Source organism: Athene noctua, unplaced genomic scaffold (genome assembly GCF_965140245.1).
Source record: "Athene noctua unplaced genomic scaffold, bAthNoc1.hap1.1 HAP1_HAP1_scaffold_31, whole genome shotgun sequence".
Taxonomy (NCBI): Eukaryota; Metazoa; Chordata; class Aves; order Strigiformes; family Strigidae; genus Athene; species Athene noctua.
The window spans coordinates 590418-602945 of NW_027437536.1; the positions used below are offsets into that span (position 1 = coordinate 590418).

The 12528-nt window shown below is 61.9% G+C and overlaps 2 protein-coding genes across 2 annotated transcripts in view; one reads left to right on the top strand and one right to left on the bottom strand.

Annotated features, from left to right (window-relative positions):
• The first annotated feature begins 1489 nt into the window (after positions 1-1489).
• Positions 1490-3029, top strand: LOC141974071 (protein Smaug homolog 2-like). Its single transcript, XM_074933323.1, has 7 exons — positions 1490-1540; positions 1649-1735; positions 1783-1842; positions 2179-2392; positions 2503-2588; positions 2686-2733; positions 3012-3029. Exons 1-7 carry the CDS (start codon positions 1490-1492, stop codon positions 3027-3029), a joined length of 564 nt encoding a protein of 187 aa, XP_074789424.1.
• A 2640-nt stretch (positions 3030-5669) lies between these two features.
• Positions 5670-12528, bottom strand: part of LOC141974073 (uncharacterized) — a 139986-nt gene continuing 133127 nt past the window's right edge. The window contains exon 4 of the mRNA XM_074933324.1: positions 5670-6998. Within this exon, the coding sequence (XP_074789425.1) occupies positions 6022-6998 (977 nt within the window). The 3' untranslated portion in view covers positions 5670-6021. The remainder of the gene's footprint in view (positions 6999-12528) is intronic.

The following is a 12528-nucleotide window of genomic DNA, read 5'->3' on the forward strand; positions in this document are numbered from 1 at the left end:
TGGGGGTCCTTCAGGATTTGGGGGCGTCCTGTGCTGTGGGGGGGTGGGTAGGTGGGGGGGTCCTTGGGGAGATGGGGGTGGGGGACTGGATGAATTTGGGGTGTGTTTGGGGGGGGGGCAGACACTGGGATCCTTGAAGCTCCTTCACCCTGGGGGCTCTTTTCTTGGGGGGAGGGGGCCTCCTGGTGGGTCCAGCCTCCACAAATCAGCCTTCTGTGTGCCCCCCCCCCCCCCCCGAGCCTGTGTTTCGGCTGTGGGGGGTCCGGGGGGTCCCCGGGGAGCCGCAGTGCGGGGCAGCAGAGCCACTCGCTGCCCGTCCACACCTCGGCCCAGGCCCCGCTCGCCTTGCCCCAGGGTACGTCTTGGGGGGGGACACGGACCCCCCCAAACCTTGGGGGGAGGAACTCTGAAACCTTGGGGAACCCCTGAGTGTGGGGGGAACCTGTGCTCCCCCCCTTCCCTGGCAACAGGGTTGGGGGGAGATGTTTTGGTCCTGATGTGGGAGGTTTTGGGGGGGTTCAGCGTGTCTTGACCACCCCCTAGGTGGGTAACGGGTTGTTGGGGGGGTTCAAGTCTGGGGGCCCCCCTCACCCCAGTTTCTGTACCGCAGCCCCCCCCGACTGTCCCCTCCTCAGCACGGACCTGGAGATCAGCGCCATGCTGGAGTCGCTGCATCTGAGCATGACGGAGAACGCGCTGGGCCGTGAGGGGGGGCCGAGGGGGGGCAAAGGGACATGAGAGGGGTACAGGGACAGGGCAGGGGCAGGGGGGGGAAACAAGAGACATGGCAGGAGGGGATATGAGGGGGGGACACACAGGGACAGGGTGAATTTGGGGACACAGGGGGGGATGGGGGTGCTGGGGGGGGACACAGGAAGGGGTTTTGGGGGGGCGGTGTAATGCGATGTGGCCCCACCCCCAAGATACCCCCTGACACCCCCCCACCCCCACTCAGATGGCACAGACAAGACCTCCACCATCTGATGGCCCTGCCCCCCCCTCTCCAAATCGGGGGGTTCCACCCATAACCCCTCTCCCCGCATTCCCCTCCCCAGGACCCCAGCGCACCCCCTGACCCCCCCCTCCTCTCCCCCCAGCTCTGCCCTCCCAGCTGCACCCCAGCCCGCTGGAGCCCTCCCTCTCGCTGGTGCCCGGCAGTGCCCAGGGAGGGGGACCCGAATGGGTGTGGGGGGGTGACAAAACCCCTGTCCCCGTGCCCCCCCACCCCTCTTTTGGGGCCCACGCCCCCCTGCTCCCCCAAAGCAGCGTGGCCTCTTGGGGCAGTGAACAGACCGAGGAGCCGGCCGGCGGCCGCAACACCTTCGAGGAGGAGGGCAGCGGCATGAAAGGTGGGGTTTGGGGGGTCGTTTGGCGGTGGGGGGGGTCACAGGGACCTGCCACCCCGTGTCACACTCCTGTTCCCCCCCAAGATGTCCCCTCCTGGCTGAAGAGCCTGTGGCTGCAGAAATACACGGCGCTTTTCTCCCAAATGACGTACGAGGAGATGATGACGCTGACAGCACATCAACTCGAGTCGCAGGTCAGATGGGGTGTGTGTCCCCCTCCCATGTCCCCAAATGAAGGGGGAGACACTGTCTCCCCCTCCCTGGTCACTTTGACCCTGCTTGTCCCCTCCTTGTCCCTGCAGAATGTCCCCAAGCGCGCACGGCAGAGGATCCTCCTCAGCATCCAGAAGCTGCGGGAGCGGCTAAACATCCTCAGGGTGCTGGAGCAGGTTGGACGGTGACAGGGTGGCCCTCGGGTCCCTTGTGGTGGCCTCAGGTCCTCAGATGTAGCCCCTGGGTGGCCCATGGCCTCTTCTATACAACAAGGCCTGGCACGGTGTGTCCCTTATTCTCTTACGTCCCCAGGGATGGCACAGGGTGTCCCCCACATCCCGTTGTCACCAATGGTGTCCCTGCTCCCCCTCATGTCCCCAGAGATGGCACAGGGTGTCCCCGAGGGTGGCATACAGTGTCCCTTGTCCTCATATCCCCAGAGGTGTCCCCCACATCCTTGACACCCCTCCCCGTGTCCCCCGCAGTCTCACAAGATGTCCCTGGTCACCTCCCCCGTGTCCCCAGGACTGGGGGTGGGGTGGGGTTTAGGGTGTGTGTCCCCTCTGTGGTCCTCACATGTCCCCCCGTCTCCTTGACCCGTCCCCCCCACTCACCACAGCACATCCTAGATGGAGGCAATCTGTTGCCGGTGCTTCAGGAGCTCCAACAGATCATAGTGACCCCCATTAAAGCTCTTCAGCGCCCCCGGGCCGCTCCCCCCACAAATGACACCTCTGACGAGGCTCCTTCGAGGGCCACCAAAGCCAAAGCCCCCGCAGCCCCCATCACTGAGAAGGACATCCCGGGGCTGTTCACCCGTGTCATGGGCAAAGGTGAGATACGCCCCTCACCCCAATTCCTTTTTTGGGGGGGTCCCAGGGTGCTGCGGAGGGAAGAATCAGGGTGTCTGGGTCTGTCCCTTACTGTCCCCCTACCCCCTCAGTCTGCACCCAGCTCCTGAATTCGTGGCCGGATGAGAAAAACGTCACCACTTACCTCCAACTCTTGGAGCAGTGCCTGAGCCACGAGGTATGGGGGGGGCTGGGGAGGTTTTGGGGGGACTGTAGGGCTTGGAGGGGGGCTATAGGTCTGTGTGACCCCCCCATGTGCCCCCTTCCCCCCCCAGGCGTTCACAGAGACACAGAAGAAGAGGCTCCGCACCTGGTGGTGGCAGGTCCAGAGGCTGCTCCGCACCTTCCCAATCGGTGCCGATCAACAGCTCGCCCCAGGCCCTGCTCGCCTTCCCCCAGGGTACGTCTTGGGGGGGGACACGGGCCCCCCCAAACCTTGGCGGGGGGGGAAGACAAAACCTTGGGGCACCCCCTGAGTGGGGGGAGGAACCTGTGCTCCCCCCCTCCCCTCCGCACCCCCCATCCCACTAGGGCGGGGGAAGATGTTCTGGTCGTGGTGTGGGAGGTTTGGGGGGTTCAGAGTGCCTGGTCCCCTCCCTAGGAGGGTTGGGGGGGTTGAGTACAAATCTTGGGGCCCCCCCTTACCCCAGTTTCTGTTCCGCCCCCCCCCCAGTGTCCCCTCCCCGGCACGGACCTGGAGATCAGCCCCACGCCTGAGTCGCTGTTCAGCATGGTGGAGCAAGTGCTGGGCGGTGAGGGGGGGTCCAGGGGGGGCAAAGGGACGTGAGAGGGGTCCGGGGATGTGGGGGGGGTCCAGGGACAGGGTGGGGGCACGGGGGGAGACAGAGCCATGGCAGGAGGGAGTATGGGGGACACACACGGGGACAGGGTGAATTTGGGGGCACGGGGGAGGATGGGGAGCACGGGGGGGGCGCTGGGGGGGGCAGGAAGGGATTTGGGGGAGGGGAGGGGTGTAAGGGGATGTGGCCCCCCCCAAGTACCCTCTGACACCCCCCATCCCCCCGCAGATGGCTCAGACAAGACCTCACCATCTGATGGCGCCGCCCCCCCTCCCCAAATAGGGGGGTCCCCAGCATGACCCCTCCCCCCATGACCCCTCCCCCACTCCACGGGGGGGTGTCACCCCCTCCATGACCAGTCTCGCTCGGTTCCACCCCCCCCACCCCCAAAATAAGCGGCGGGGAGGGGGGGTGGGGAGTAACACAGACACCCCCTGCCCCCCCTTTACCCCCTCTCCCCCATTTTTGTCGGTTTTCACCGTTTTTAACAATCCCAAATCTTTGCGGTTTTGATGGGTTTTTCAGTTTTTATTCCTTTTCTCTTCATTACTGTATCAGTACCCCAAATGATATTAACGTATATTAATACGCATTAATAATATCATTATTATTTACAGCCCAAACTGAGGGACACGGCGATGCCCCCCCTTCCCTCTCGTCCCCCAGGGTGGGGATGCCCCAGGACCCCTCCCCCGTCGGTACAGCCCCCCGCCCCCCCTTTGTACCCGCAGCGCCGCGGCCCTTTGCGATAGAAAACGTTATTTTAGACACAAGTTGTTAGGAATAACTTTAGTTCCGGCTGTGGCTACTAACCCTGACTACGTTATTAAAGAGAAAACCAGAAACACCCCCCAAAGTGCCTGGTTTTTCCCCAAAACGGGGAGGGGGGACACGCCGCTCTGTCGCTGGAGGAGTCGGAGGCGTCGCTGGGGCTCTCGTCGTCCTCCGAGGCCTCGCTGGGGTCAGGCGGGGGCTGTGCGGGGTCCCCCCCTCGCTGCCCCCCCCGGACTCTTCCTCCTCTTCCTCTCCCTCCTCCTCGTCGCTGTTGCTGCCCAAAATCTCCTCCCGGTCACGAGCGGCCCGGGCGGTGTCACTGCCCCCCCCGGAGGTCCCCCCGGCCACCTTCCTCCTCATCTTCGGCCTCATCCTCTTCCTCGCTGAGGGCCGAGCCCCCCCACCCCGCTCGCTGCTGCTCCCGGAGCCTTTGGCCCCCTCCTCCTCCTCCTCGCTGCCCTCTCCCCCTTCGCTCTCGCTGCCTTCCTCACGCTCTTCGGCTGGAGGAGGAGGAAGAGGAGGAGGGGAAGAGATTATGGGGGAGGGCGTTGGGGGGGCCCCACACATTCTGCGCCCCCGGGTCCCCCTGTTTGGCTGATTAGGGATATCGATTAACCTCCGACAGCAGAGTGGAAAGAGCCGGCGTCTTCTGCTGCAAATAACTCCAGAGTGTGGGGAATAATACAGAGCCCACGGAGTGAGACAAGGGAGAGCAGTGCAACCAGGAGAGCACAGGGCAACGCCTCAGAGCATCCCTGCCCGAGAGAGAGCACAGGGGTTAAGGCAGATCCCTCAGCCCTTGCCCCCGCTGCCAGCCCCCAGCCCCGCGGGCAGCCCCGGTTCCAGCGAGGGTTTGCAGAGCCTGGCCCGGGCAGGGGGAAATCCTACGCGGTGCCTCCGCCCGGAGCTGAGGCCTCCAGAGGCGCTGGGAGCGGGCCCGGCCTTCTAGCCCCAAAATCAGCCCGGCAGGAGAGCCGGCGCCTTTGTTTGGAGCGGGAATATCTGGTTTGGCTCTCACAGGAGATTGCCCCCGAGCCTGGCCAGGGCTCAGGGGAGAAGCTCAGGGGTTTCCCTGCTCATCTCTTGGATCACGCGCAGGGTCTCACGGGTACGGCAGCGGCACGAGCCCGCGGGACGTCTGCCCAGCCCCCGTCCCCACCCGCCACGGCACCGGGCGCTCCCAGCATCAGCGCCAGCCCAGGGCAACGCGCGCGGCCGGTAACTCCACGGTGCCGGGGGCCCCCGGCAGCCGGGAACAGCGTGGCCGCCCCGATGGCAGCGTGGTCGCCGGGAGCGGCGTGGAGCAGAACCTGCCTGGCAGAGCGAACACCTCGTCCCACGCCGAGGTACAGCCGTGGGGGGGCTCCTGGGCGTGGGTGCTCGGGGACACCGGGTGCTTGGCGCCTTTGTCCCCCCGGTGCTTTGGGGCCCTGGATGCTCGGGGTCCCTGGTGCCACCATTACAGGGGTGCTGGGGGTCCCTGGTGCCCCCGTACCGCGAGTGCCCAGAATCCCGGGGTGCTCAGGGTCCAAGGGGTGGGGATGCCACCCATGGGTGCCTGTGGCAGGTTCCCCCCCAGTGAAAGCAGCTTCTTGGCTGCTGAAGCGTAGCAGCTCCTGGCTGCCTGTTCTCGGGGCTTGGCGGTAACTGGGGCCTTTGGCTAACAGGAGCCACTGTTGGCTACAGGTCAGAGTCACCTGGCTATAAATGGAGTCCCCTGGGAGCCCTTTGGAGCTCGTCCCCTGGAGCAGCAGCTGCGGTCGAGGCCTCTCCCCTGGGGTCGGGACGCTGCCCAAGGAAACTCCTCGAGGGGCCCTGGGTCGGGACGCTGCCCTGAGCAGGTCCTCGAGGGTGAGAGCCCTCACTTGTCAGGTGAGCGAGAGAGCGTTTGGGGTTGCCCTTAGACCCCAGAAAGGCGATCTGCTCTCCTCTCACAGACATCCGCACCTGTGATTCACCGAGAGCTAGTTAATGGTGTTGATAATTTTTTATTGTTGGTGGTTGTTGTTTATCTGAGAGCCTCTGTAACGGTGCCGCTCACCCCCCCCATCCTTCTCCCCGCAGGACGCTCCGGTGACGCGGCGCGACCCCAAGCGGCCAAGCGCCATCCCTGTCCCCAAGGATGGGCCCCAGGGGACAGACGGGGACTCCCCCACTGTGCCTGGCACACTCCTCCCGGCACAGAGCCAGGAACACCCACATCCCTGCTGAGCCACCGCGGCAACCCTGGCAAACCCCCCGGCAGAGAAGAGCTGCCCAGAGACCCTCCTCTTCCTCACCTTCAGCCACCCCGACCAGCAACACCCGGCTCCACGCCGGGAGAGAAGAGCGGAGCCAGGGATGCCCCAGGATGTGCTGTGCCACACGCTCTCGGCACCGGTTTTCGCAGTGATCCCCCAGTAAATGGTTTGCCGACAGCCAAGCGTTTCCTCTGACTCTTTGCCGGGGTGGGTTTGGCACCGCCGGGACTCGAGGGGCGCCCGGCTTCCCTCCCGCTGCCGGCACGGCATTCAGCAAAGGCCCGGCGCTCTCCATCGCCGCGGCGCAGAGGGCCCCCTGCCTCGAGAACAGCCCCGCAAACTCCACAAAAACTCGGTTTTTTCTCCCCAAACGGGAGCGGGGAGGCTGGATTCGGCGCAGCCGGAACCCTTGGCTCACGGGTGGCCCGTTCCCCGGCGCCTGCCGGGAGCCGCAGAGGCTCTCCCCCTGCTCAGCGCCGCTGCCGTCAGCGCTGCCGCAGGAGCTCCAATCCCACTCCAAAACCGCCGGCACCTGCTCCCGGGTGGAGCTGCGGGGAGCGAGGAGACCGTCACCCAGCGCCCACCGACCCGTCGCCCGCCGGCACTCGCCGCGGCCACGCTGCAGCGGGTCTGGGCGTCGGCGATGGCGCCAAGGGGTGTGAGGCAGGCGAACGCGGGGACTCGGCTCTGCCGCCAAGAACCCACCAGCCACCGCGCCTTGACCCGCGCCCACGGACGGCTTTCCGCAGCCGGTTATCGATCGCCGGCCAAAACCTGCGGAGGGAAAGCGGTTCAGGGGCACCGGGGCCGGCAAGTCAGGGCTGGCCTAAGCCCACACGCACCTTTGGGGTGGCAGAATCCAGTGGGGGGTAGGGAGCTCAGAACCGCGACGTCCACGAAGGCCTCGGCGGCACCGGCACCGGGCACCGGCAGAAGGTGGCCAGGCTGGTGGGTGACGATGGGTGCAGGAATGGGGGGCGGGGGGGGCTGTGCATGCGGGACAGGGATGGGGGATGCTCGGGGACCCTGGGGATGCGGCACCGGGGAACCCGGGCGCTTGGGGGTCCCTACGGGTGAACACATGAGTGCGGTGGGTGCCAGGTCCCATCTCCCCCACCCTCACCCAGAGCACCCCCATCCTGACGCCGTGCAAGGAGCTGCCAGCGGCCCCGACCCTGTGAGCGCCGCAGCCGGCAGCGCGGCGGCCGTGGACTTTGCCCTTCCCGAGTGGCCGAAGAGCCGCCAAAGCAGCACCAAGCGCCGCAGCCACCGCGGTGCTGCCAGCGGCGAAGCCCCGACGGCCACACGCGACGCCGTCCCGCTTAACAGAGAAGGAAGCGGCCGCCACCAAAACGCAGGCGATGGAGGAGCCGCCGGGGAAAACGGAGCTCGCTGGCGGGGCCGCCGAAGCGCCGGCAGGTACCAGCCCGCGGTTACCAGCTGTGGAGGTGGCAGTGCCAAAAGTCACTGTGAGGCTGAGCGTCGCCGGCACAGCACCAGCGGCCGCTCCTCAAGCCAAGGAGCCGGTGTTCCGGCTGCCCCGCTTGGAGGGGGCTGTGCTCTTCCTCCCTCCTCATCCTCCTCCAGGCATCCTCATCCATCCCTCCTCATCCTCCTCCAGGGACACGGAGAGGGGGTACACACACTGGGAGGAGGGGCTTGGGGACACCCAGGGAGGCTTCAGGACGGTCCAGGGACAGTCCAGAACTTCTGGGGACATTTGGGGACACCTGGGGACCCCCAGGGAGCTCTGGGCATGGTCAGGGACACCCCAAGAGCCCCAGGGACCTTTAGGGACCCCCAGGGATGTCTGAGGATGCTCAGGGACGCCCAGAGAGCCCCAGAGACACTCGGGGACAGGCAGGGAGTGCTGGCGGGGCCGAGGGTGGCCAGGGACAGCCAGAGGGCCCCGGGAACAGCCCCGGAGGCCTAGAGGTGGCCGAGGATGGCCAGCGACAGCCGGGGAGCTCTGGGAACACCCAGCGCCAGTCAGAGACCGCCGGCGCCTCCTGGGGAGGGCTATAACCAGGCCCGGAGAAGGGGTGAAGATCTCTGGAAACCCCCCCCCCCCACCTCCTGTGGGAGCTGGGCAGGGAGAAACTGCGAGGGAGCCCGGTGTGCAGCGAGATCATTCCTGGCACCCACAGCAGACAGAGAAGGAAACCCCCAGATCAGTTTAATCAGGGAACAGGAGCCACTTGACTGCCGGGGTGGCGGGCACACGAGGCATCGGGGGGTGCTTCATACCCCACAGTACCTCACGCTAATGGCGTGCTTGAGCAAAATGAATGGCTTGATCAAGGGACGTGCCAGTGTTTCCCGCCCTAACTGGGATATAAGGTTGGCACAAGCGGTTTTTATTGTCAGTAACCGCTGGGGACATGATGTGAACCCCAAAAGACGAGCATTTGGTCCTATGGGATTATCAGGTGAGGATGCTCCTATATTTGACCATCACAAGGGCTAGTTCCCCCTGAAAATACACGCAGGCCAAGCTGCCAGGGTGAAGTTGCCCTCAGCTGGCATTGTGCCTGTGACCCTGGTAAAATCTAGGGGGTTACATGCCTGGGAGGCCTGAGATAAAGGTGGAAAAACTCACCGAATCAGTGCCTGGTGGGTAATCCCTGATTTCGAACTTGACGCCCGGGTTCTGATCCGAGGCCTAGTTCTGGTTTTTGTCAGGATCCTGAAGGAACAGATGACTTGGGCATCCTGCTGGGCCACGGCGATCCCTATGGACAATCCAGATTTGGATGGCACCGAGGTGGGGAAAGAATCGTGTGCAAGTGGCAGCATTCGGGAGAAAGGGACTGACCTGGGTGCTGTGGGGTTGAGGTCACTTCAGGGCAAAAAATGAAGGAAGAGGTGAGAGACTTGAGGAAACTGTTGCCATATTAAACATTAATTGATTAATTGCATAGGTGTGAGCCCCTGCCTGGTGCCCCTGTGTTGTGCCCCGGTGTGTCTCTGTTGTGCTTGTGTGCGTTGTTGCGAACAAGAAGGCTCGAGGCAAAACTCTGCTGCTGAACGAGCCGGCAAGACTTCCCCGTACCTGCCTGCACACGACTCGGGCATGTCTGAGGATGGCGACGATGTCTCCCACCTCTCTGATGCCGACTTCATTCATCATCTCCTTGTTCAGATCCACCAACATGTTCTTTTGGATCCTGCAGCGAGGAAAGACCTGGCTTAACAAGACCCCACCCTGGTTTGGGGTCTCCCCCCCACTCTTCCCATTTCCCTGCCCTCACCGCAGCTGGACCCACTGGAGGACCGGGGGGCACATCCCACCTGCTTCCCACCGAAGGAAACTCCCCTGCTCTGCGGGGGCTGGCTTCGGTGCCAGCTGGACCCGGTGCCATCCCTTGCTGGGTGCCACCAGTCTCGGGGGAGCCTTTAAACCCCGTCAGTGAATTTATTCCTTCACTTCGGGGCACTGACGGCCCCTCTCCATCCCAGTGCTCCCGCAGCACGTTGCTTTCCACCGTCCTCCTCCGCCTCTTGGTCCTCATCTTCCTCCTCCTCTTCAATCTCTGGCGGAGCTCGGCCCTCCGGGGCGATGCCGGATCTTGGGGTGACACGTGCCGGTAAGACGAGCTCGTGGGGGGTGACGCTCCCCCGAGACCCTCGTCATCCTGGCGCTACCATCTCCCTGTGCTGCATCCCCAGGGCCCCCCGAGCATCCCCCATTGTAAGAGTCGGTCAGAAGATCAGCGTTGTGTCAACACTGTCACCAGGGACATGGACAGTGAGGCACCCGACCACGGCCTGCTTGGCCTTGCGATCCCTGGGGTGGGATGTGGTGCAACAGCTCCAGAAGCAGAACGGTGTGGCACAGCGAGTGCTGGGCTGTTCCCCTGAGCGCTGACCGGGCGGTGCAGGCGGTGCTGGGCTGTTCCCCTGAGCGCTGACCGGGCGGTGCAGGCGGTGCTGGGCTGTTGTTCAGTACCTGGGCCCAGCCGGAGCTGTTAGAGATAACCGCAGAGCCACTGTCAGAAAAGATGGATCGCAACTGTTGCCATAACATCGATGAAGAAATCATGAACCTTAGACGAACTTTGCTTCATTATAATCCCAAAACGCCCCTCCTGGTGGAAGGCTGCCCGCCTCCGAGACTGACCACGCCCTGGACGCTCCCCCCTGCCATGTGCGCTGGCCTCGCTGGAGAAGGGGGAGATATGACAACTGAATTCTGAGCAGGGTGGAGACCCCTGAGGCAGAGGAGGAGCAAGGTGTGTTCCTGAGCATAAAAGGATGACTTCGGGACAATGCAAATTGGAAGCTTCCCCACCAAGGACCATGACGATCGACGACGCAGCATCAGCTGGACCCGGGACCGTTAGGACGTCGTGAGATCAGTGGTGGTAGCTATAACCTCTCTCCCTCCTCTCTCTGAACTTTACTTTTCCCCTTTCTTTCACCCATCTCTAATTATCGTGTGCCACTTCATGGGCAACACAACAAACTTTTATTGTTTGATTACTGCTACCCCCTTTGGTGCTGGTTGTGGCAACTGAGGCACGGACTCTCCTTTGAAGTGCAGAAGGAAAGACCCTTTATTATTACAATAGCACATACTTATGCTCTCGCCAAAGCTCTTACTTCATAATTAGAAAATCAGCAATTAGACAGCCATCAACCTTTTCTCCTGCCAGCATGAGACCACTCTAACACGCTCACCTGCTCATTCACGCGCTGGGTAACTTCTCACAGTTCAGGACTTTCCACCGCTCAGTGCTGCAGCTGTCCGTTGTTTTTCCCTGCCACCCCGGCACAACTCAGCAGTTTCTGATCTTTCTCCCAAGGCCTGTTCTTCAGCAAAGCCGAGCTGTTTCTCAGAGGCAGTGTAAGGGTGACAGGCCGATGCCTCCCACATCTCCCCTTTCTTTGTTTTGCAGCGGCACCTGCAAGTCTTGTTTAAGCACTTTATCAATTGAGGTTTAGGCAAACTTCAAAAACACAGCGTACTTAAAATAGTTCCACAGAAGGCTAAAATCATACAGCAGTTACAATTACTTGCTGAAGAGAGTAGGCTAACTTCACTACCCATAATTAAGGGATATGACCAAATTCTACAAAATAAACAGTAAGGAAAACACGGAGTAGCACTCTTAATGGGGTACTAACGTTCAGATCCGCAATCGCTGGGGAACCCTGGATGCAGCGAGGATTCAGAGTGCCCTTCCTCACAAACAGGAGATCCTACGTGATGCGTCCATCCGTAGGTGAGGCATCCAACGTCGCTGCAAGCAGGTCCGGCCTCTGGATCAACGGGCCAAAATAACTGGCACTTTTCTTTGAGCAGGAACATCTGATTCCATCCTCCTGTTGGGTTCCACCCAGAGCCTGGCCAGCACTCCAGGGGGAAAACCAAGGGAGTTTCTAATAAGGTTAAACACTTGAGCTCTTAATTCTTAATATTGCTAAACAGAGGCAGTTGAATACACACATTCTTACAGCATTTCATCCTAATTAATAACTACATTTCATCTAAACTACATCTTTCACTAGTGACTAGTAAGCCTAGATATCTCATTAAGGAGTTGCAATTGCTCATTTAATAGCATTTAATTTAACAGCATTTTCTCCTTTAAGAGCTGGCAACCATAGCATGCTTAAGGACAGAGATAGTGTATTTCGTCCCATTGCAGTAGCAAGCATTACCCAGACGTTCTGCTGAAATGATCCGTCGAAGAGACCCCAAACTGTCGGCACAGGGGCACCCACAGCACTCACAGCCGGCTCCTGGGCGCCCACCAAAAGCCGCCTCTCACCCTCAGGTGCGGTCGCACACACCCTGCCGGTAACCACCGGGAACCGTGACCTGTGCAGACACCAGCATCACCTCTTCCCCAGGTTATTCAGGGAAATGGTCCTTCCCAGTTACCCCTTTCCAGGTTTTTGTTAACACTTGAGCCTTGCCCTGGACTTCGTGTTGATCTGGTATCTGCGACGAGAAGTGACGCAATATTGGTGGCACCCGTGAGACAGGGGATGTTTAAAAAGTCCATGACACACAATGCCTGATTTAGCCTCTCGTGAGGCGCAGACGGATACCCTCCCTCTCCCCTTTCTGTGGCTGTAACAGAGGCTTTAGGTGCCAGGCGTACGCTCCACAGTGGCCTGTCCGGCCGGTGAGTGGGGAATGCCGGGCAGAGGCTTGACCCCCACTGTATGGCCGGATGCAAACACTGCTCCAGAAGGGGCATCGACAGACACGGGTCCATATTTTACCGTTCCAAATGCAGCCAAGTGAGAGACGTCACATTGCTGTAATTCCGAGGAGGCGAGTCCCCGAGGGCTG